Raw genomic sequence first — 21,910 nt, forward strand, 5'->3', positions numbered from 1 at the left:
GTGGTTGTTGTATGAGCATCTGTTGATAGTGGAGCTGCTGTGGTTGTTTCTGGTGCCGCTGTGGTTGTTGTAGAAGCAGTCGTGGTTGTTTCTGGTGCAGCTGTTGCTGTAGAAGCAGCTGTGGTTGTCGCGGCACTTGCTGTTGTTGTTGAAGGAGCAGCTGTAGTTGTTGTAAGAACAGCTGTGGTTGTTGCTGGAGCAGCTGTGGATGTTGTAGAAGCAGCTGTGGTTGTTGTTGCAGCAGCTGTGGTTGTTGTAGGAGCATCTGTTGATGCTGGAGCTGCTGTGGTTGTTTCTGGTGCCGCTGTGGTTGTTATAGAAGCAGTTGTGGTTGTTTCTGGTGCAGCTGTTGCTGTAGAAGCAGCTGTGGTTGTCGCGGCACTTGCTGTTGTTGTTGAAGGAGCATCTGTAGTTGTTGTAAGAACAGCTGTGGTTGTTGTATGAGCATCTGTTGATAGTGGAGCTGCTGTGGTTGTTTCTGGTGCCGCTGTGGTTGTTGTAGAAGCAGTCGTGGTTGTTTCTGGTGCAGCTGTTGCTGTAGAAGCAGCTGTGGTTGTCGCGGCACTTGCTGTTGTTGTTGAAGGAGCAGCTGTAGTTGTTGTAAGAACAGCTGTGGTTGTTGCTGGAGCAGCTGTGGATGTTGTAGAAGCAGCTGTGGTTGTTGTTGCAGCAGCTGTGGTTGTTGTAGGAGCATCTGTTGATGCTGGAGCTGCTGTGGTTGTTTCTGGTGCCGCTGTGGTTGTTATAGAAGCAGTTGTGGTTGTTTCTGGTGCAGCTGTTGCTGTAGAAGCAGCTGTGGTTGTCGCGGCACTTGCTGTTGTTGTTGAAGGAGCATCTGTAGTTGTTGTAAGAACAGCTGTGGTTGTTGTAGGAGCATCTGTTGATGCTGGAGCTGCTGTGGTTGTTTCTGGTGCTGCTGTGGTTGTTGTAGGAGCATATGTTGATGCTGGAGCTGCTGTGGTTGTTTCTGGTACCGCTGTAGTTGTTTTAGAAGCAGTCGTGGTTGTTTCTGGTGCAGCTGTTGTTGTAAAAGCAGCTGTGGTTGTACCGACACTTGCTGTGGTTGTTGAAGGAGCAGCAGCGGTTGTTTTAGAAATAGCTGTGGTTGTAGGAGCTGCGGTTGTTGTTGGAGCAGCTGTGGTTGTTGTAGGAGCAGCTGTGGTTGTTGAAAGAGCAGGTGTGGTTGTTGTAGCACTTGCTGTTGTCGTTGTAAGAGCCACTGTGGTTGTTGTATGAGCATCTGTTGATAGTGGAGCTGCTGTGGTTGTTTCTGGTGCCGCTGTGGTTGTTGTAGAAGCAGTCGTGGTTGTTTCTGGTGCAGCTGTTGCTGTAGAAGCAGCTGTGGTTGTCGCGGCACTTGCTGTTGTTGTTGAAGGAGCAGCTGTAGTTGTTGTAAGAACAGCTGTGGTTGTTGCTGGAGCAGCTGTGGATGTTGTAGAAGCAGTTGTGGTTGTTGTTGCAGCAGCTGTGGTTGTTGTAGGAGCATCTGTTGATGCTGGAGCTGCTGTGGTTGTTTCTGGTGCTGCTGTGGTTGTTGTAGGAGCATTTGTTGATGCTGGAGCTGCTGTGGTTGTTTCTGGTGCCGCTGTAGTTGTTGTAGAAGCAGTCGTGGTTGTTTCTGGTGCAGCTGTTGTTGTAAAAGCAGCTGTGGTTGTACCGACACTTGCTGTGGTTGTTGAAGGAGCAGCAGCGGTTGTTGTAGAAATATCTGTGGTTGTAGGAGCTGCGGTTGTTGTTGGAGCAGCTGTGGTTGTTGTAGGAACAGCTGGGGTTGTTGTAAAAGCAGCTGTGGTTGTTGAAAGAGCAGGTGTGGTTGTTGCAGCAGTTGCTGTTGTCGTTGTAGGAGCCACTGTTGTTGTTGTAGGAACATCTGTTGATGCTGGAGCTGCTGTGGTTGTTTCTGGTGCCGCTGTGTTTGTTGTAGAAGCAGTCGTGGTTGTTTCTGGTGCAGCTGTTGCTGTAGAAGCAGCTGTGGTTGTCGCGGCACTTGCTGTTGTTGTTGAAGGAGCAGCTGTAGTTGTTGTAAGAACAGCTGTGGTTGTTGCTGGAGCAGCTGTGGTTGTTGTAGGCGCAGCTGTGATTATTGTAGGATCAGCAATAGTTGTCGTAGGAGCAGCTGTGGTTGATGTAGGAACCTCGGTTGATGTTGGTGCTGCTCTGGTTGTTCCTGGGACAGCTAGAGTTGTGAAAGTTGAGCAATGCTGATTATTTTCAAACGTTTGAAATTGAAAATATAAAGGATTTACCTCAGTTCAATGCTAGAAGAATTAATTTAAAAATGACTTACTAATAATCAGAAGTAGCAGAAGCATTTTCTGTCCAATCATTTTTCAAAATTTTCCTTCGTTCTGAAAATAAATAAATATATGAATGATGTTTACTCAACTTCATTGAATTAAAGAGACATTAGACAGTTATGTATTTGATAGTCAGTCACATAAGTCTAGTGTTTCTTTGTATTTTCATAATAATAATATGAAACATTATCAACATTTTACAAGCATCATGCATTCCTGTAACAACATTGAAATTGCAGTCATTCAGATGTCAGTTTAAGATAGCATGGAATGGTGATTATTCATTCAACCTTTACTTCAATATTAATTTGTATTCATTACGTTTAAATACACTTATCATATGTTATTAATACAGATGTTTTTAACATTAATACATTTCTTTATGACCAGAATTATAAAAACATTCTGATAACTATTCAGTTTAAAAGATTTGAATACTTACCAATATTAACAGGAGTTTAAATATTCAGTCAACAAATTCAGAGATCCTCTCTCGTCAACTTCTTCTCTCCCGCTGTGTTCTTCAAGTCTGTCTTGGTCTCTTCAGCATGAGCTTTTATTGATCAGGTATACACCTGTATGACATCAGAAGAGAGTTTTGTATGTAAGGGAAAATCAGGGTGGAATTGGGCAGACATACCATGCCTTTCTCCTTTCAGTGTTGTGACATCACATTATTATCATCAGTCCATCTTGACACACCAAGAACATTCTTGGGCAAGTTGTCATTTAACAAAGTAATTGTTAAAAGTGTAAGAGGACATAGGCCTACTACGCCCTCTACGGGGGAGTAAGGCAAAGTAAAGGCAGAGTGACCAGCTGTGAAGGATTTCACAACAAATTGTCATGTTTCCATGTTGCACCAACAAGCTTTTGAACAACTACAAAAATTGCAACTTTGAAATAAATGTTGTAAGTATGCAGTTCATGACATTTCTTAGTATTCACATGACAGAAATACGCTTTGAGGCAATAAGCAAGAAACGTCACGTTAAAGTATTCAATTGGACACACCCTTGTTTCTTGATCACACACCCATTTCTGACACTTTACAGTGCTTATTACCTGCACCTGTGTCATATCTTGTCACTCTCCCTACGTATGTAAAATCTATTAATATCAGACAATTATTATATACCTTATAATGATGACTAATCACTTCCCCAAACCAAAAACACAAAGTGGAATCATTTCAAGATTTGTCAACCCAAATAATAACTTGCATCATTTTTTACTTGCAGCTCTTCACATTAGGAGAAGCAAGTTCAGCAACAGACTGTTCAAACATTTTCAGTGGTTAGCTCAAATAAACATTATTATTATTTTTTGCCAAGGGCCATAAGGTGCTTTAATACTTCTCCACATATACACCTATAGGCTCGTTATTGTACATTTGGATTGGTTCTGTTTCTCTATGTTCTGTTTCTAATGCTCTTCACTGGTTTACAACAAAATAATTTCACTTAACTTAATTGTCTTTGTATCCTGACAGAATTTCAATCTTTGGATGTTCGATAACAATAGACATATTTTATAAGTACCTCTATCATATATATATATATATATATATATATATATATATATATATATATATATATATATATATATATATATATATATATATATATATATATATACTTCCCTTAATGTTTTTCTTCACACATTAAAGTTGCAAAACCAGACTCTTAATCAAACCTTGAGTAAATTGTAAATCCATCTGCAAAGGTACTTTAAAGAGGGGGACTTCTTGGTGTGTTAGTCCCTGGCACTAATTGTTTTAACTTAATGGCAAGGAATAAACCTTTTGATAATAATTCACTTCAACTTTGAATATGCATCCATCATTACTTTTATACTCAAGAGCTAAACAAACAATGATATCCTTTACTAGTCACTAAGTCCTTGATTAAGCCATCTTCCTTTATTCAGCTGTTGAACCGCTACTAAGACTTACAGGACTGAGACTTTGATCGCAACAAAACTGCCCAACTGTGAATCTAGTGACTTTTTTGACTTAGGCTTCTAACAGATGATGGATACCCTTACTTAAATATTAACTTGGAGGCCTCACAAAAGCTGATATTAATGTGAAATCAATAACCATTGTGATAACCACTGAACGTTTTGGTCAGAGCAGTAGGGAGAAGTCACACACCAAAGGCCAGCATTACCCTTTTAGAAGCATCTTTAGTAGTCAAATACTATTTTCAGCGTTGAAAAGAAAACAGAAGCAAAAACATTTGAGGGTATCATCCGGTAGGACTTCACTGGACTGTCCACCATGCTAAGACTGTAACACAGACTGTGAATTACTCATTCCCAGATTGTTGTTTTTTTCCTTCAACGTCACTTTTTCTCTTGGCCACTTTGATTTGATTCTGATATCTCTCTCCTGTTGTTTTGTTACCACTCCCTGTTTTCCTTCTGCCTGCCTGCCTACCCTGCCTCTTACCCTGCCCTGCCATCCTAAACGCTTACCTCCTTAATTGAATCTGTATGAGTCTGTGTCTTGTGCTTGGGTTTACTAGCTCTGACCATAGCACAGAGAGTGAAAGAAAGATGGAGGACCAATATATCTAATTGCAAAGTAACATTTTATTAAGTGAACTTTATTGTTAATTAAGATTAATTCAATAAATAAAGAACAAATGAATAGAAAACACTCCTCGTTAAGAAGACAGTCGCAGTTAAAATAAAACTAGATGGCAAGAGCACACATTCATTTGGTTAAGAAGACATGCAACTTTCTTTGGAAATAATCGTTTTAGTTGTGAAGTGCATTAGTGTACAGCACAGGGACTAGAAAAACCTGAAACATGTGAAACATCAACAGTAAAGGCAGTCTTAAATGCACTGAGCAAGGTTTATGCCTTATCATAAATGTAACATTGTGCTTTTTGAAAGCATTATTATTGATACATACATTAAATAATTACTCAAAATAAATATTATAAATTACTATACAAGTACTAACACATGCCACTCTTGGAAAAACTCGTTCTAGAAAAGTGTTTGGATTATTAAAGCTACACAGATTGTAAGAATACTAAACTGGTAGCTGATGCCAGTTGAGGCTGCAACTGTGGTTGTCTTGACAACAGCAGTAGTTGTTTTTGTGTTACCCGTAGTAGTTGTTTTTGTGTTACCCGTAGTAGTTGTTTTTGTGGCACTGGTTGTTGTTTTTGAGGGACCTGTTGTTTTGGAAACTACTGTGGACGATGAAGAAGCAGTTGTTGTTGTAATAGGGTGAGATGTACTTGTCGTAGGAAGACCTTTAGTTGTAGTAGCAACTGGGGTTGATGTTGCAGCATCTGTGGCTTTGGAAGTAACAGTGGCAGTAGAAGAAGTTGCGGTTATTGTGACACCAGCTGTGGTTGAAGGAGAAGTTTTTGTTGTGGCACCTGCAGCAGTTGTTGTGGCACCGGCTGTTGTTGTGGAACTTCCGCCGCTTGCTGTTGTGGAACCTCCAACTGTTTCTGCTGTGGTAGATGCGGTTGATGTTACAGATGCAACTGTGGCTGTTGTAGGGACAGCTGTTGTTGTGATAAGAGTAGCTGTGGTTGTTGTAGCAGCAGCTGTAGTTGTTGTAGGAGCAGGTGCGGTTGTTGTAGGAACAGCTGTGGTTGTTGCAGCACTTGCTGTGGTTGTTGTAGGAGCCACTGTGGTTGTTGTTGGAGCATCTGTTGATGTTGGAGCGGCTGTGGTTGTTTCTGGTACCGCTGTGGTTGTTGTAGGAGCAGTTGTTTTAGAAGCACCTGTGGTTGTGCCGGCACTTGCTGTGGTTGTTGAAGGAGCAGCAGTGGTTGTTGTTATAGGAGCATCTGTTGATATTGGAGCAGCTGTGGTTGTCGTATAAACAGCTGTGGTTGTTGTAGGAGCAGCTGTTGATGTTTCTGGGACAGCTGTGGTTGTTGCAGCATTCGCTGTGATTGTTGTAGAAGCAGCTGTGGTTGTTATAGGAGCAGCTGTTGTTGTTGTCGGAGCCGCTGTGGTTGTTGTCGGAACCGCTGTGGTTGTTGTAGGAACATCTGTTGATGTTGCCGCTATTGTGGTTATTGATGGGACAGCTGTGGTTGTCTCGGCACTAGCTATGGTTGTTGTAGGATCAGCACTGGCTGTTGTAGGAACATATGTTGATGTTGGCACTGTTGTGGTTGTTGCTGGAACAGCTGTGGTTGTTGTAGGAGCTGCAGGGGTTGCTGTCGGAGCAGCTGTGGTTGTTGTAGGAGTTATTGTTTGACAGCTCCCCAAACCTATTTAAATTTGATCAATTCTGATTATTGTCAAATGTTTGAAATTGAAAATATAAATGATTTACCTCAGTTCAATGCCATTAGAATACATTTAAAAATCACTTACTAATAATCAGAAGTAGCGGAAGCATTACATTTCCAATCATTTTTCAAATGTTTCCTTCGATTCTGAAAATAAATAAATAAAATCATAAATGTTTTGTACTTACATTGAATTAAAGATACATTTTGCAGTTATGTATTTGTCAGTCACATAAGTGTAGTGCTTCTTTGTATTTTCAGTATAATAATATTAAACATTATCAACATTTTACAAGTATCATGTATTCCAGTCACAACATTGTAATTGCTGTAATTCAGAAGTCAGTTTAAGATGGCATGAAATGGTGATAATTCATTCAACCTTTACCTCAATATTAATTTGTATTCATTACGTTTAAATACACTTATCATATGTTATTATTACAGATGTTTTTAACATTAATACATTTCTTTATTATCAGAATTATAAAAACATTCTGATAACTATTCAGTTTAAAATATTTGAATGCTTACCAATATTAACAGGAGTTTAAATATTCAGTCAACAAATTCAGAGATCCTCTCTCGTCAACTTCTTCTCTCCCGCTGTGTTCTTCAAGTCTGTCTTGGTCTCTTCAGCATGAGCTTTTATTGAGCAGGTATCCACCTGTATGACATCAGAAGAGAGTTTTGTATGTAAGGGAAAATCAGGGTGGAATTGGGCAGACATACCATGCCTTTCTCTTTTCAGTGTTGTGACATTACATTATTATCATCAGTCCCTCTTGACACACCAAGAACATTCTTGGGCAAGTTGTCATTTAACAAAGTCATTGTTAAATGCTATATCTGTAAGATTAAATGGTCATGTTTTCAAGTTGTACCAATAGATTTTTGAACAACTACTGTTAATCCTCCAGAATAATGTATTCTTTGAAACATGTTCACTTCGAAATGAATATGTGAAGTACTCAGTTCATGACATTTCTTAATATTCACATGACAGAAATACGCTTTGAGGTCAATTAGCAAGACACATCATGTTCAAGTATTCAATTGGACACACCCTTGTTTGTTCATCACACACCCATGTGTGGCACAGTACAGTGCTGAGTACCTGCACCTATGTCATATATTGTCACTCTTCCTATGTAACATCTATAAATGTCAGACTAATTAACAAATGTTCAGAAGATAGCTCAAATAATAATAAAAAAATAATTAGTCCCAAGTGCCAGGAGGTCCTTTAATGATTTTCCTCATATACACCTATTGTCTTGTTACTGTACTGCTCTGTTTTCTATTGGAAGTGCTAATTCTAGCTGGACTGTGTAGATTTGAATAGTCGAAGATGGCAGTTTCAATACAATTTAGTTAGACTATACAATTACATATTATTAAGTAAAGCTTTGCTGATCAGTCATCAATGAAGGAGGTGCCATCCACACAGATCGTTCGTAAGAGTTAACTATCCCACATGCACTGCCTTATATAAACTTTAGATCAAATGGCATTCTATAAGGTCAATCAATCAATGTAGCAAACTCAACTTAGTGACAGTTTGAAACAATACATCTCCATACCAAGTGTCCCAAAGTTCTTTGATGTCACAGTCTATCCAGAGCAGTATATAATAAAGCCACAGGGGTTGACCAGTCAATTGGTCAACTGTCCTTTGTGTGACCATCTTCAAACAATACTTTTAATTAACACAAACAATGAAACAGGACACAGTCCTTCGAGCCAAAGTTCAGAGCATCCGTTTCATTGACCCCTTACACTGACCAGAGGACAGAAGGCCATATAAGATGCTTCACCCATCCCCCAGGGCAAGCTGCCCACAGAGCCATCAGCATCTCACATTCCTTTGAACTCAACTTAATCATCTTCCTTTCCTGTCTCTTACCAATGAACATAGAAGCTTATAGATTTCATACACATACATCTATGCATATGACCAACATTTCTACCACAATACATATATATATATATATATATATATATATATATATTATTTTGATGGCAAGGAATAATCATTTTGCTAATTCACTCCAATTTGAAATGTTCATCCATCATATCCTGAAGAGCTAAATAGTCAATTATATGTGCGTTATTCCTTAAGTGCCATCGTTCTGTATTCAGCTGTTGAACCAGTACCAAGAGTTTGGACTGAGAGTTTAACCACTTCAACAAAACTGCCTAACTGAGGCTTGATGGAAATGTATGAGTCAGACTTCCAATTTAACAGATGATGCATGTTGGTGGCACTACTGAAATAATGACACAGTGGCGTGACATTTTTCTATTTAACAAAAGCTGGTTTTATTGTTCCGTCAATAGCCACATAAATAATATTATCGCAACTCATTTTTACATCCATGTCCACTTAGCCCAGTGTTTCTTAAACTGTTTCAGACCAAGGACCACTTAGCCAATAAATAAAAACTTGCGGACCATCTAACTAAATAATATGTTCACGGAACAACAGGCCTCCTACCCAGACCTGGCACCATACAATTGTTATCAGCGCATGATTTTGTAAGGGATATTGTACTTTGCTAATTATGGTTTCCGCTAAGAAAAAAATACAAGTTTCGTGACTGCTTAATGATCCGAGTGTTAATCAGGCACGGAGCCAGACGTTGTAAACATTAGAGTCCAAACCTAGGACGTATGGGTTCGATGTGATGCAAGATAGGGATTTTGACACTTAATTCAAACTTGTTTGGCCATTATTTGAACGCAGAATAGTTTTATGAGCTTTATGTAAAATAAACATAGCCGTTTTTCAATTGGTAAAACCTTGTCTAGTGTTGCCATCACTCCGGCCCTTCTCCCATCCATCCTCCCTGACCCGTATCGTTACGGTTGTGCTACCCGGCTCAGCAATCAGTAGCCTATCTGAGAAAAGGTTTTGGAAAAGACAGGTTATGGACCCAACCTACTCTATTGACCTTACATTTACATTTAGTCATTTAGCAGATGCCCTTATCCAGAGCGACTTACAGTAAGTACAGGGACATTCCCCTGAGCAAGTAGGGTGAAGTGCCTTGCCCAAGGACACAATGTCATTTGGCACGGCAGGGAATCAAACTGGCAATCTTCAGATTACCAGCCCGATTCCCTTACCGCTCAGCCATCTGACTCCCAGCCATCTGACTCCCAGCCATCTCTCCTAGTTCATTCAATCCACCTGCTCTGTCAAACCACCTTCAGATCATCTTCCAATCACCATACAATATTTCTACCTTAGCTTCCAACATGCTCATCACCAGATTTTTTGTATTTCCTTGTCAGTTTCGCTCTTGGCTGCCTTCTTTTGTCAACTTAAAAAAAATATCAAGCTTGAGAGTGTAGTCTAGTAACCACTCCCTGGTTCCAGTTGGGCCTGCTTAACTGCCTGCCAATATGCCTGCCTGCCCTTACCTGCCTTGCCTGTCATCTTTTCCTGCCACCCTTACTCCTTCATTAAATCCTTGTGTCTGGTGTCTTTGTCCACATTTGGGTTATTTAGCTCTGACAGTAACACCGATTGTGAAAGATAACCAGTACATATACGTCCAAAATAGTATTTTTATTACTTGAAAAGTAAAATAATCCACATATAATAAGAACACAAATTAATAAAAAACACACCTTCTGATTATGAAGGCAGTTGTACTTCAATAAAACTAGATGCAGAGAGCACTGGAGTTCATATAGTTGAGTACTTGTGACTTTCTTTGGAAAACACATCCTTTTAGTTGTGAAGTGCAGTACAGCACATGATTTTCTTCAACAATCTCCATCATTGTAAGAAAAAATGGTTTTACTAGAAAGTGCTATTGAAGTTCACATGCAATCTAAGGCTTGCCTTTATAAAAGCCAGAACATTTGGTGAAGCATCAAGTGAAAGCAATTTTAGATGTGCTTAGGGTTTGGTGTGATATATGTAACATTGTGATTGTTAAAGCATTACCATTGATACTCAATACTAAAATAAGGTCAATAGGTGTCTTCGACTTCATGCAGCCGACAGCCGGGCCGGCTGACTTGAAGCAGCCAATGGCAATCACTGTTTCAAGTCAGCCAATTGCAGCCGACTGTTGGCGCTGCATGAAGTCGAACACACCTTGTCACAAATAGCCAATATCACAAGTGCCATCTTTGGGAGCGTGGCCATTTTTGTCACACAAGCACAAATGTTGTGGTTGTTCGGCTAGCTAGCAGCCAACTGCAGCCGACTGTTGGCGCTGCATGAAGTCGAACACACCTTGTCACAAATAGCCAATTTAACAAGTGCCATTTTTGGAGGCGTGGCCATTTTTGTCACACAGGCACAACTGTTGCGGTTGTTAGGCTAGCTAGTATAAGGTGCGTTCGACATCTGCTGCGGCTGCATGAAATGCCCGAAGCAGGGGCGGATATAGAGATTTTCATTCGGGGTGGCAATAGGGTGGCAGAAAGTTGTTGGGTGGCATCCTGGAGGCGAATCAAACCCAAAGTAGGGGGATACAGTACTGCCTATGGTAAATGATTAGGCAAGAACATTGTAGTTTAAATTAAACAGTAACTTTAATATTAGGCCTATGTATTGAAATGTTCTGTAATGTACAAATAATATTTATATTTAAGATTGAGGTTCATGTTGTTTAATTGTTGTTTAATTGTAACTTGTTTCACTACATGCTCTTATGGTTCTTCCCTTTGGGACAGTTTTTTCACAACGTATGCTTCATGTTTTGGCTACCCGCAATGTTTGGGGCTATCTCGTTGCTATGATCAGAAACCTATGCACACTATAACACTGAATTCAGGCAGTGTGAAGTTCATGATTGTAAAATGTATTTTATTTGTATTCACATAGAAACATGGTATGAAACATGAGAAACCTGATAGTAATTCGATGAACTGGATAAGCCCTTGTTTCTGTGTATTCCACACACCCATTTCTGACACTCGACAGTGATGGATAGCTGCACGTAGGATATTTAATCACTTGTCTTTGTACGTCATGAAAATCATTGACAACTCGCAGCCCTTTACAAAAGGCTAGTTGCGCATGCAACATTAGTCTTTACATTAGTAAAGTTTGGGGACCCCTGATATAGACTGTCTATGGTGCCGACTAAAATAGTCTTTAAAAAAAACCCTGTTGGTCATAGTTTTTAAACTAGTAAATTTGTATTCGTAGTGAACGACCTTGAACCACCAGATGGCGCCAAACATTTCAATGACGTCTCGAGAACTGAGAACTACCACGCTAGCTTTGTTGACATGTCTATCCAAAAGTCTTCCGCATTACCTGAAGACTTCTGCCCTGCTCCAAACAACCGCGTTGAACAAACCTTTATACAGCTGTAAAAAGTAGGAATAAGCAGTGTTTTACAATTTGGTAGACTGGTTGTTGCGTTTGAGATATCTTATCTTAATACATGGAAGGTAAATAATCACGTTGCAAGCAAACTTTTCCCGAAAATATTTGGGGTCACGATAACGATTCAATATGGGATGCTGTGGTAGTTCAGAGGTAAGACACGCAATGTCTATTTATTAGCCATGTTTTGTTTAAAATAATTAGAATTATAATTGATCACTTAATTACTTTGATCGAAAGGCAAGGGTGCTCTAAAAAGTGTCCCTGCTGTGTATTTCAAGCTACGGTACGTGGGCTATTTGTATATCTGATTCGTTTAGTTAACTGGGGACATGATGGGAACTTAATGTTACTCTTGCAGGGAAAACGTGACTGGAAACCATTAGAAGAAAGAAGTTGCACAGATATCCCATGGCTTGTTATATTCACGGTGTTTTGCATCGGAATGGTGAGTTTTATATGAGCGTGGGACATACTAACTTACGTGGCAGCCATGTTGGGCTCACCTGTGTCAATGCCTAGTGAGTCTATCTGATTGGATTTATAGCCTGAAGCGCTTGCTAGAAATATAACTGGTCTAGAGACGATTGAGCAAAGTGTAGTAATTTGAAATAGGCTACAAACACCAGGGAAGTGTATTTACTCAACTAGCCTAATTGCACACTGTCAAAAGCACAATCAACTCTCGTAATGCTCATATTTAACAAGAAGTTGTAACCCACAGGGCTGCATCTGTGGCTTCTCTATAGCTACAGGAGCGGCTTCCAGACTGGTCTCTGGGTATGACAGCTATGGCAACACCTGTGGCCAGAAGAACACTCAGATCGATGGTATTGAGCTCAGCGGTCGGGACCAAACTGACAAAAAGTATGTTTGCCTGAAGCATATTGTTGTCACTATCAGTTACATAAGTATAGGTATTATTACCACCATTTTAACTTCACAAATGTCTCCAATAGTTTTCTAGAAAATAAGTTGTACCTTGTCTATCAGTGGGAAAACACAGTGACAAATTGAATTAGCACTATTGGTCAGGGAAATGCAATAAGTCATGCAACATTAGCATTAGGATTATCTACAGTGCCACAAATTCCCTTGTTACCAAGGTAGTTACATTTTAGGCGTTGGTGTCTGACTGATCTTAGTTGATGCAACGCAACTGTAAACAATAACGGCCTGATGCAAGTCTTGTGAAAGCTTACATTTCAACTTGTTTAGACATGTTAGTGACTTTACGGCATAGACTCTACAAGACCCCTGAAGCTGTTTTTTGGTATCCGGCACCAAAACATTAGCAGGATATCCTTCAGCAGGGGTACTTGTAACATTTCATAATTTTCTTCAGACACTCCTAACTAAATGTGAACCAGGTGTGCAGTGTTGAAGGGTGCATTAACTTGCTGAAAAAGGCCTCTGCCGCCAGGGAACAACATTTTCCATGAAGGGGTGTACCTGGTCTGCAATGATGGTTAGGTCGGTAGCATGTGTCAAATAGACATCCACATGAATGGCCAGACCCAGGGTTAAGTCACCAGAACATTGCCCAGAGCATCACACTCCCTCCACCGGCTTGTCGTCTTCCCACAGTGCATCTCGTCCTTCACATCCCCAGGGGAACAATGTACACGGCCATCCATGTGAAGGAAATGGGACATACCGGGCGACCTTCTTACACTGCTCCAAGGTCATGTGCCCTTTATAAGCGCTTTCGACGGTGGACGAGGGTCATCATGGTAACTCTGGCGTGTGGCCGTGGAGCCCCACGTGCACCAGACTGTGATGCACTGTGATTTGTGATACATTCCTCCCTTCACAATAACATTTTGTGAGACTTGTGTCACAGTGGACCTTCGGTCAGTTCAGACTAGATGGGAGTCTTCATCGCCCTAACCCCTCAATGAGCCTTGGGGCGCTCAACACTCTGTCGCCTGTTTGTGGTTTGTCCCAGACCCTGTAGCTCCTCACCACTGGAGACTGAGAGTACCCCTACACACACTGCAGACTGAGAGACCCCACACACACTGCAGACTGAGAGCACCCCACACACACTGCAGACTGAGAGCACCCCACACACACTGCAGACTGAGAGCACCCCACACACTGCAGACTGAGAGCACCCCACACACTGCAGACTGAGAGCACCCCACACACTGCAGACTGAGAGCACTCCACACACTGCAGACTGAGAGCACCCCACACACTGCAGACTGAGAGCACCCCACACACTGCAGACTGAGAGCACCCCACACACACTGCAGACTGAGAGCACCCCACACACACTGCAGACTGAGAGCACCCCACACACTGCAGACTGAGAGCACCCCACACACACTGCAGACTGAGAGCACCCCACACACTGCAGACTGAGAGCACCCCACACACTGCAGACTGAGAGCACCCCCCACACACTGCAGACTGAGAGCACCCCACACACTGCAGACTGAGAGCACCCCACACACTGCAGACTGAGAGCACCCCACACACACTGCAGACTGAGAGCACCCCACACACACTGCAGACTGAGAGCACCCCACACACACTGCAGACTGAGAGCACCCCACACACTGCAGACTGAGAGTACCCCCACACACACTGCAGACTGAGAGCACCCCACACACTGCAGACTGAGAGCACCCCACACACTGCAGACTGAGAGCACCCCACACACTGCAGACTGAGAGCACCCCACACACACTGCAGACTGAGAGCACAATTTGGTCCCATCAAAGTAGCTACAGTCTTTACTCCTGCCCATTTCTCCTGCATCCAGGAACAGATTGTATGTCCACAGTCTAATCTCCCCATCATGACGTGCCCTTTTTTGGTGTTTGGAGGTGATCAACGTTACTCTCTCCACCTTTGTGTGGACAAAACATGTTGGCTGATCACATGTTTGTGATAAGTATCTGTATCCAGACTCATGCTCATCCATGGATTTAAAAAAATATATTAAAAAATATATATATATTTGCACGCAACTGAATAGAGAAATAAAAGATCAGTTTCAAAATCAGACAAATGTCTGACTTGTTTTACAGTGACATTCCATAGCTCTGACAGCCTCTTGACTGGTTCACCGAAAACAATGGGTCATGCAGCTGAAGATGGGCTGACTGCCCATAGAGACTTCCAGAGGCCAATGCGTTTCGACGACAGAGAGAGAGCTGTTTGGCAGTTTTGTTGTTTAAAATGTTACTCCGTCTGTTTCATCCCAGAATTGTTGTCTTGACAAATAATAAACAGCACATGGTTATGCTTAGTTTCACAAAATATATGATTTTGTGAAACTAAACATAACCATATGCTGTTTATTATTTGTCAAGACCACAATTCTGACAAATACACATATGTGTACATATATACACATACACTATATTGTCAAAAGTATTTGCACCTCTGCCTTAATCTTATAGTTATTTATTTAAAACTTTTTTTTTACCAGGTAATCAGTTGGAGATGCCTTTTTGAAGTCCCTATTTCAACAAAGCCCTTCTGTGTTTGCTGTCTTTCCAGATTTGTCTTCTTCCTTGACCCCTGCAACATTGATCTCATCCACCGGAGGATCCAGTCCATTGCACTGTGTGTGTCCAGGTGTCCGGACACAGAGCTACAGACATACACAGATGTTAAAAAGTTTTCCCTGGCCAACGGTGAGCTTTTCCGCATGAAAGTTAATTAAGTGGCTCGTATCTGGATTGTACATGGCAGCTAAATATATACATATAATTAAATATATATATATATATTTATATTTATAAGATGTCTTGAAATCCTGATGTATTGCTTGACAAACGAGGCAGGAGTGATTCATACAGAACTGCTTCTGTGTAGGTTCGGAGCTTTGCTCCTATGATATTTCTCCCACCAGGTATCCCAGCCACCCAGACAGATTCACTAAATGCCCCAAGCTTCCCGTTCCACCAAGGTAGATACTGCACATCTCAAACAGCTAACAGCGCTATCAAACGCCAACAACATTTTTCTGCCCAAGAACCCACCCCCCGTCCCCCAAAATGTATTTTTTATAAAATAAAATAAAAATGTAAAAGTAAAACATGTAAAAGTATAATTTTGGGGGGCACAATTTGGATTTCATCTGTGTAATTAGCACCATGGTTCAATTGTACAAGGATGACCCGGCCTATACCCTCTCATCTCTCTCTTCTTCCCGTAGTAAATCCCTTCCTGTCTTCCACCGTTGCTTCCCTGTGGATGTGGCTTGCTACGCTGAGTTTGCTAAGGCCTTCATCACCTTTGTCAGCGACAACAGTGTCCTGTACAGGGTCGTAGCCGGAGTGATGGCCAGTAAGGAGATCATCATGGGTCTCTGCCTACTGGCACTAGGTAGGCCGGCACTTCCTGCCTGAACGTGGGCGCTAGTTATTCCTTCTGGGATGTGTGATAAAGTTTGTCATCACAGTGGTGTAGCTTCATATTAATTAGCTGTAATCCGATTGTCAGATATAAAATCTCATCAGTTCTGTTCACCCTTCAGGCGTTATTCTAGCTGTGCTCCAGAATAGCATCCAGGATGTTATTTCAGTCAGGATTGGGGTCAGGAAGTGACAGGAAATTCCTGTATAATCATAGCCATCGTCACCATGGCATCCGGTGCAGCGTGGCTCATAAACACAGATTCAGGAGCAGCTAATTTGACCCTTAGACTCACTCAGGGCTTTACAAGGTTGGAGCTCAACACTGACTTCAAAGCAGTGTTGAGAGACGAAGCTCCTGTGAGACATTCTAAGCAGTGTATAGTCATCCCCTGGGACTTGGTGGACTCATCAACCCTACATTCTCTTCAATCTTCTCAGCCACTGACGTTTACAAGCTATACTATGAATTAATTTTGATAATTGTTCAAATATTTAGGGAAATGGTTTGCCGATAGTAATGCAGGGACAGGGTCCATCTTCCCCGGAGATATCAGTGACTCTCCTCTTCCTCTGCAGTTCTCTCCATGATCCTGATGGTGGTCATCAGGTACATCTCCATGGTGCTGGTGTGGATCCTCACTGTCCTTGTGGTCCTGGGCTCTGTAGGTGAGTAAGGCTTCACTCTGGACTATAGAATAGAATAACTTTATTGTCCAAATGGGACAGGGTTGCGGGGACATAATTGGCTGGAAAGTAGCAGGCTGCTCCAAAATTGGAAATCTACTTTCCACTGGCACTTCTATTATTTTTTTTTGTTACTTTTAATTCATAAATATTTGTCTTAATTGTTTTAATTGTATTTTTTTGTGTGTTGGAGGGCTTTGTTTCTTTGCTCCTTTGTTCCCATCCAGTACCAGTGTTGAGTGGTCTGCATGTTGATGTTCCTCCAGTAGCAGTGTTGAGTGGTCTGCATGTTGATGTTCCTCCAGTAGCAGTGTTGAGTGGTCTGCATGTTGATGTTCCTCCAGTACCAGTGTTGAGTGGTCTGCATGTTGATGTTCCTCCAGTACCAGTGTTGAGTGGTCTGCATGTTGATGTTCCTCCAGTACCAGTGTTGAGTGGTCTGCATGTTGATGTTCCTCCAGTACCAGTGTTGAGTGGTCTGCATGTTGATGTTCCTCCAGTACCAGTGTTGAGTGGTCTGCATGTTGATGTTCCTCCAGTAGCTGGTCATTGAGTGTGCATGTTTGTTGCAGGGGGGACAGGGGTGCTCTGGTGGCTGTATGTAGACCACAGGAAGGCCCTGCAGGACCAGACGCTTTCTGCCCTGGGAAAGGAGGTGGCTTCAGACAATGTCCAGGCCCTGATGGTGTATGCCATTGGGGCCACTATTTTCACGGTATATATATATGTGTGTTTGTGTGGGTATGTGTGTGTGGGTAGGGGAGTTAGAGCAGCCTGACCTGCACTAAGACACAGCAGCACTATCAAATGCTGAATGAAAGAACATGCCTGATGGAGGCATGTCCGTTGTGTTGTCACTCACACCCACCCACCCACTAGTTATCTATTCATGTGGTGTGGCAGGACATGGTGTCCTCCAGTTTCATCCTGTGCCAAAGCTGAAGTAATTGGATGTAACAGTGACACAGTCATCCCACACCAGCGAGAAAATCAATTTGTTGTGTGTGGTGTGTTTTTGTGTGTTAAGTTTATAGTTGTTTACATGCGTATGTGTGTGTGTGTGAGCGAGCGAGCGACGTAAGCAAGGACGCCTGTGTGTGTTGACACGTGAAGCGTCGAGACTTTAGATCAGCGGCTGGGATTTTGTATTGAGATAAAAATTTCAAAATAAACCTGACTCCTGAGCAGGAAGTATTTCAATGTAGTTAACAGACAAAATGCATGACAACACCGTTTGTGACCTCATCGTCCAGGTGATCCTGCTGCTGCTGATGTTCTTCATGAGGAAGCGCGTGGCTCTTACCCTCGCCCTGTTCCATGTGGCGGGCAAGGTGTTCACCCACCTCCCCCTGCTGGCCCTGCAGCCCTTCTGGACCTTCCTCACCCTCATGCTCTTCTGGGTCTACTGGCTCGGCGTGCTCCTCTTCCTCGGCACCGCAGGTCTGGTCCGGGGGCCCCGCCGACTACAGTCCAACGTTTTATACTGCGTCCAAAATAATGTTTGCTCTATTGCGTGATATTAATGTAGGGCTTTTGATTATGCTTAAGAAGTGTTAACGCCGAGTCATTTGGGAAAGGGTCGAGTGTATTATGACAGGATAGATGATTTATAACAGCTGCATTTTCCTCAGAAGCGACTACAGTGGACAGGCCAGGTTGTTTACTACACAATGTTTTCTCCTCTTCCTGTCACATTTTTGTTGGGGGGCGTGAGAGCACATGGCTTGAGTGGCGCCACTCTGCTCTGTTTCAGACAGCCGAGCCAGTCTGCTGCTTGTGGGCGCTGACAGATCCAAATCAAAGGACACGTTCTCTGTGAACTCGCCCACTCTTCTTCTGAAGGGGTTTGAGCTTCACTCCAAAATCAGAATGACCATGAATGACATCAGCAACAGATAGAGCTCAGATACAACAAGTTCAATTTGTGTAGCATTTTGTCAGTGCACTATTTTGGTGTGGATGTGCACCACTTTTAAATAGTTAAAGATAATTGGACCATTCATATGTCATCTCTTACCTTGTAAATTGGTGCTTTGTTTTTGTTGCTGTCTTTTACCACTTACTCCACCTAGTGGCCATGCCAAATCTTATTTACCCTAAATACTTGTCTAAACATTTGACAAACCATTCTCCACCATCAGCCTCTCTACTCAACCATCTTCGTGGTCAATCAAGACTTTCTCTCACCATAGAAATTTTTTATTGAACTTGTTACATTTATTCATACATTTTTGTATTTCTTATCCAAAGCGACATACAATTAGTGCAAGAAGTAAGTACAGCAGATAATCAAGGTCTAGAAGTGCACCACAGTGACTCGTTGATGAGAAGTGAAATGGTTGTAATCCCCCTCCCCCAGGGAGCCCAGTGAAGAATGAGCAGACTGGTCTGGTGGAGTACCGCATGTCCGGCCCGCTCCAGTACATGGTGTGGTACCATGTCGTAGGCCTCATCTGGATCAGTGAGTTCATCCTGGCCTGCCAACAGATGACCATTGCTGGAGCAGTGGTCACCTACTACTTTACAAGGTTAGGCGGAGCACAAAATGGAGAAATAAACAAGCCAAACATTTAATAAATAAAAAATATCAGCAGTTATATTAGCAGTTCATGGTTGTATTGAGACCTGAGTTGTATCCCTCCTTGCTTTGTGTACTGTTTCCTAAACCCCCTCCCTGGATCTCGCCCACGCGCCGATGCTCAGGGACAAATCCCAGCTGTCGTTGACCCCCATCCTGACCTCCGTGCTCCGTCTCATCCGCTATCACCTGGGCACGGTGGCCAAGGGCGCCTTCATCATCACCCTGGTGGAGATCCCCCGCCTCTTTCTCACCTACATCCACAGCCAGCTGAAAGGAAAGGTTGGTCAAGGTCGTTGGCAGTGAGCTAACACGGTCCATTGTAGTCTCAGTAGGAACCAGGATGTCAAAATAAGCCCTGGCTTGTGTCCGTGTCATATTGAGGAACTGGAAAATCTCAAAATGCACTATAATATTTAAATTCCCTGTCTATAGGAGAATGCCTGTGCTCGCTGCATGCTGAAAGCCTGCATCTGCTGCCTGTGGTGTCTGGAGAAGTGTCTAGCGTTCCTGAACCAAGTAAGGACCACACCAGGAACATAGCTAGACAGTGGTCCATTATTTCCAATTGAAAAAAAAATCTATTTTTCATATGACCATCTCGAAAGGACCTCCTATCCTAACAATGTCCTCCTGGTCTGTCCTTGTCACGTAAGAATGCGTATGCCGCCACCGCCATCAACAGCACCAGCTTCTGTACATCGGCCCGGGATGCGTTTGTCATCCTGGTCGAGAACGCGCTCAGAGTGGCGGCAATCAATACTGTGGGAGACTTTGTTCTCTTCCTGGGAAAGGTACCGCCACCTCGCACCACTCTAAGAACCTGCAGTGCTGTATTATGAAGAGAACTTCTTGTCCTTGTCTCCCCTGCCTCCTTTGTTTCAAGTCTGCCAATCGTTCTTTTTCTAACAGAATAGTTCAGTGAGGTGACAATGTCAGTTTGGTCTGCTGCAGTCCTGGGCTGAGAACAGGACACAGGGAAATAATAGGTCCTAAATTGTGTGAACAGTTCATAACAAGTCATACAATACCTAAATACTGTAAAGTATAAGTCTTTGATACTTGGATTTATTTTTCCTCATAAGTACATTAAAACTAATCTGAAGCCACAATAGTCGGTAACGGTCTAATCTGAAACCAGCTGCTTTGACACACCGGCCCGCCAACCACCTCCTCCGTAGGTGCTGATTGTGTCGTGCACGGCATTCGCCGGCGTGCTGGCACTCAACTACCAGCGTGACTACACTGTGTGGGTCCTCCCCCTCCTCATCGTGTGCCTCTTCGCCTTCCTGGTGGCCCACTGCTTCCTGTCCGTGTTCGAGATGGTGGTGGACGTGCTGTTCCTCTGCTTTGCCGTGGACACGAAGTACAATGACGGCAGCCCAGGCAGGGAGTTCTACATGGACAAGGCTCTCATGGTGAGCTGGCAGGGGCAGAGTTGAGCCAGTCAGATAGGAACAGATGGAGGGAGAGATGAAGAGGTGGATGGATGTGTCAGGCTTCACGGGTCACATATAAACAAGAATGATGAATGGATGGGGAGGTAGGTAGGGGGTGGGTGTTGAAGCGCTGGAGGGACATCGTTTTAATAATAGAGTAGGACATTTAAGTTCTAAGTACCTACTTTGTGTCGACACTCAATTTATATGTTAAAGTGTTCAACCCATCTTTTTCCAGGAGTTTGTTGAGAACAGTAAGAAGATGGCCGGGCGGCCTCAGGAAGGACCTGCCAGAGAGATGAAACCCATGGTACGTTACATTATTACATCACAGTCCCAGATGAAACCCATGGTACGTTACATTATTACATCACAGTCCCAGATAAAACCCATGGTACGTTACATTATTACATCACAGTCCCAGATGAAACCCATGGTACGTTACATTATTACATCACAGTCCCAGATGAAACCCATGGTACGTTACATTATTACATCACAGTCCCAGATGAAACCCATGGTACGTTACATTATTACATCACAGTCCCAGATGAAACCCATGGTACGTTACATTATTACATCACAGTCCCAGATGAAACCCATGGTACGTTACATTATTACATCACAGTCCCAGATAAAAACCCATGGTACGTTACATTATTACATCACAGTCCCAGATGAAACCCATGGTACGTTACATTATTACATCACAGTCCCAGATAAAAACCCATGGTACGTTACATTATTACATCACAGTCCCAGATGAAACCCATGGTACGTTACATTATTACATCACAGTCCCAGATGAAACCCATGGTACGTTACATTATTACATCACAGTCCCAGATGAAACCCATGGTACGTTACATTATTACATCACAGTCCCAGATGAAACCCATGGTATTT

The 21,910-nt window shown here is 42.5% G+C and overlaps 2 protein-coding genes across 8 annotated transcripts in view; one reads left to right on the plus strand and one right to left on the minus strand.

Moving 5' to 3' along the window:
- The window catches only part of slc44a1a (solute carrier family 44 member 1a), a 40,865-nt gene that overhangs the window by 17,514 nt on the left and 1,441 nt on the right, over positions 1–21,910 (plus strand). For 3 of the 7 annotated variants that reach the window (XR_014740917.1, XR_014740919.1, XM_084686772.1), the window contains exons 3-16: positions 12,289–12,375; positions 12,652–12,794; positions 15,441–15,577; positions 15,759–15,852; positions 16,102–16,271; positions 16,880–16,969; positions 17,560–17,702; positions 18,241–18,427; positions 19,347–19,515; positions 19,691–19,847; positions 20,001–20,084; positions 20,222–20,359; positions 20,747–20,983; positions 21,243–21,314. Coding sequence is in view for 3 of the 7 variants with exons in the window: in XM_084686772.1 (XP_084542898.1) it covers positions 12,289–12,375; positions 12,652–12,794; positions 15,441–15,577; positions 15,759–15,852; positions 16,102–16,271; positions 16,880–16,969; positions 17,560–17,702; positions 18,241–18,427; positions 19,347–19,515; positions 19,691–19,847; positions 20,001–20,084; positions 20,222–20,359; positions 20,747–20,983; positions 21,243–21,314 (1,908 nt within the window). In the remaining 4 variants the exon portion in view is untranslated. Of the gene's footprint in view, positions 1–11,801; positions 12,081–12,288; positions 12,376–12,651; positions 12,795–15,440; positions 15,578–15,758; positions 15,853–16,101; positions 16,272–16,879; positions 16,970–17,559; positions 17,703–18,240; positions 18,428–19,346; positions 19,516–19,690; positions 19,848–20,000; positions 20,085–20,221; positions 20,360–20,477; positions 20,984–21,242; positions 21,315–21,910 lie in introns of those variants that run through there. The other 4 variants (XR_014740918.1, XM_084686773.1, XR_014740920.1 and 1 more) reach the window with 4 other exon arrangements.
- LOC146236505 (uncharacterized) lies at positions 4,873–7,573 on the minus strand. The gene is made up of 3 exons (XM_084687966.1): positions 7,106–7,573; positions 6,657–6,718; positions 4,873–6,550 (listed from the first exon to the last, which is right to left on the minus strand). Exons 2-3 carry the CDS (start codon positions 6,694–6,696, stop codon positions 5,298–5,300), a joined length of 1,293 nt encoding a protein of 430 aa, XP_084544092.1. The 5' UTR covers positions 6,697–6,718; positions 7,106–7,573; the 3' UTR covers positions 4,873–5,297.

The sequence above is a fragment of the Hypomesus nipponensis genome, chromosome 22, assembly GCF_054491055.1.
Source record: "Hypomesus nipponensis isolate SF chromosome 22, ASM5449105v1, whole genome shotgun sequence".
NCBI classification, from domain to species: domain Eukaryota; kingdom Metazoa; phylum Chordata; class Actinopteri; order Osmeriformes; family Osmeridae; genus Hypomesus; species Hypomesus nipponensis.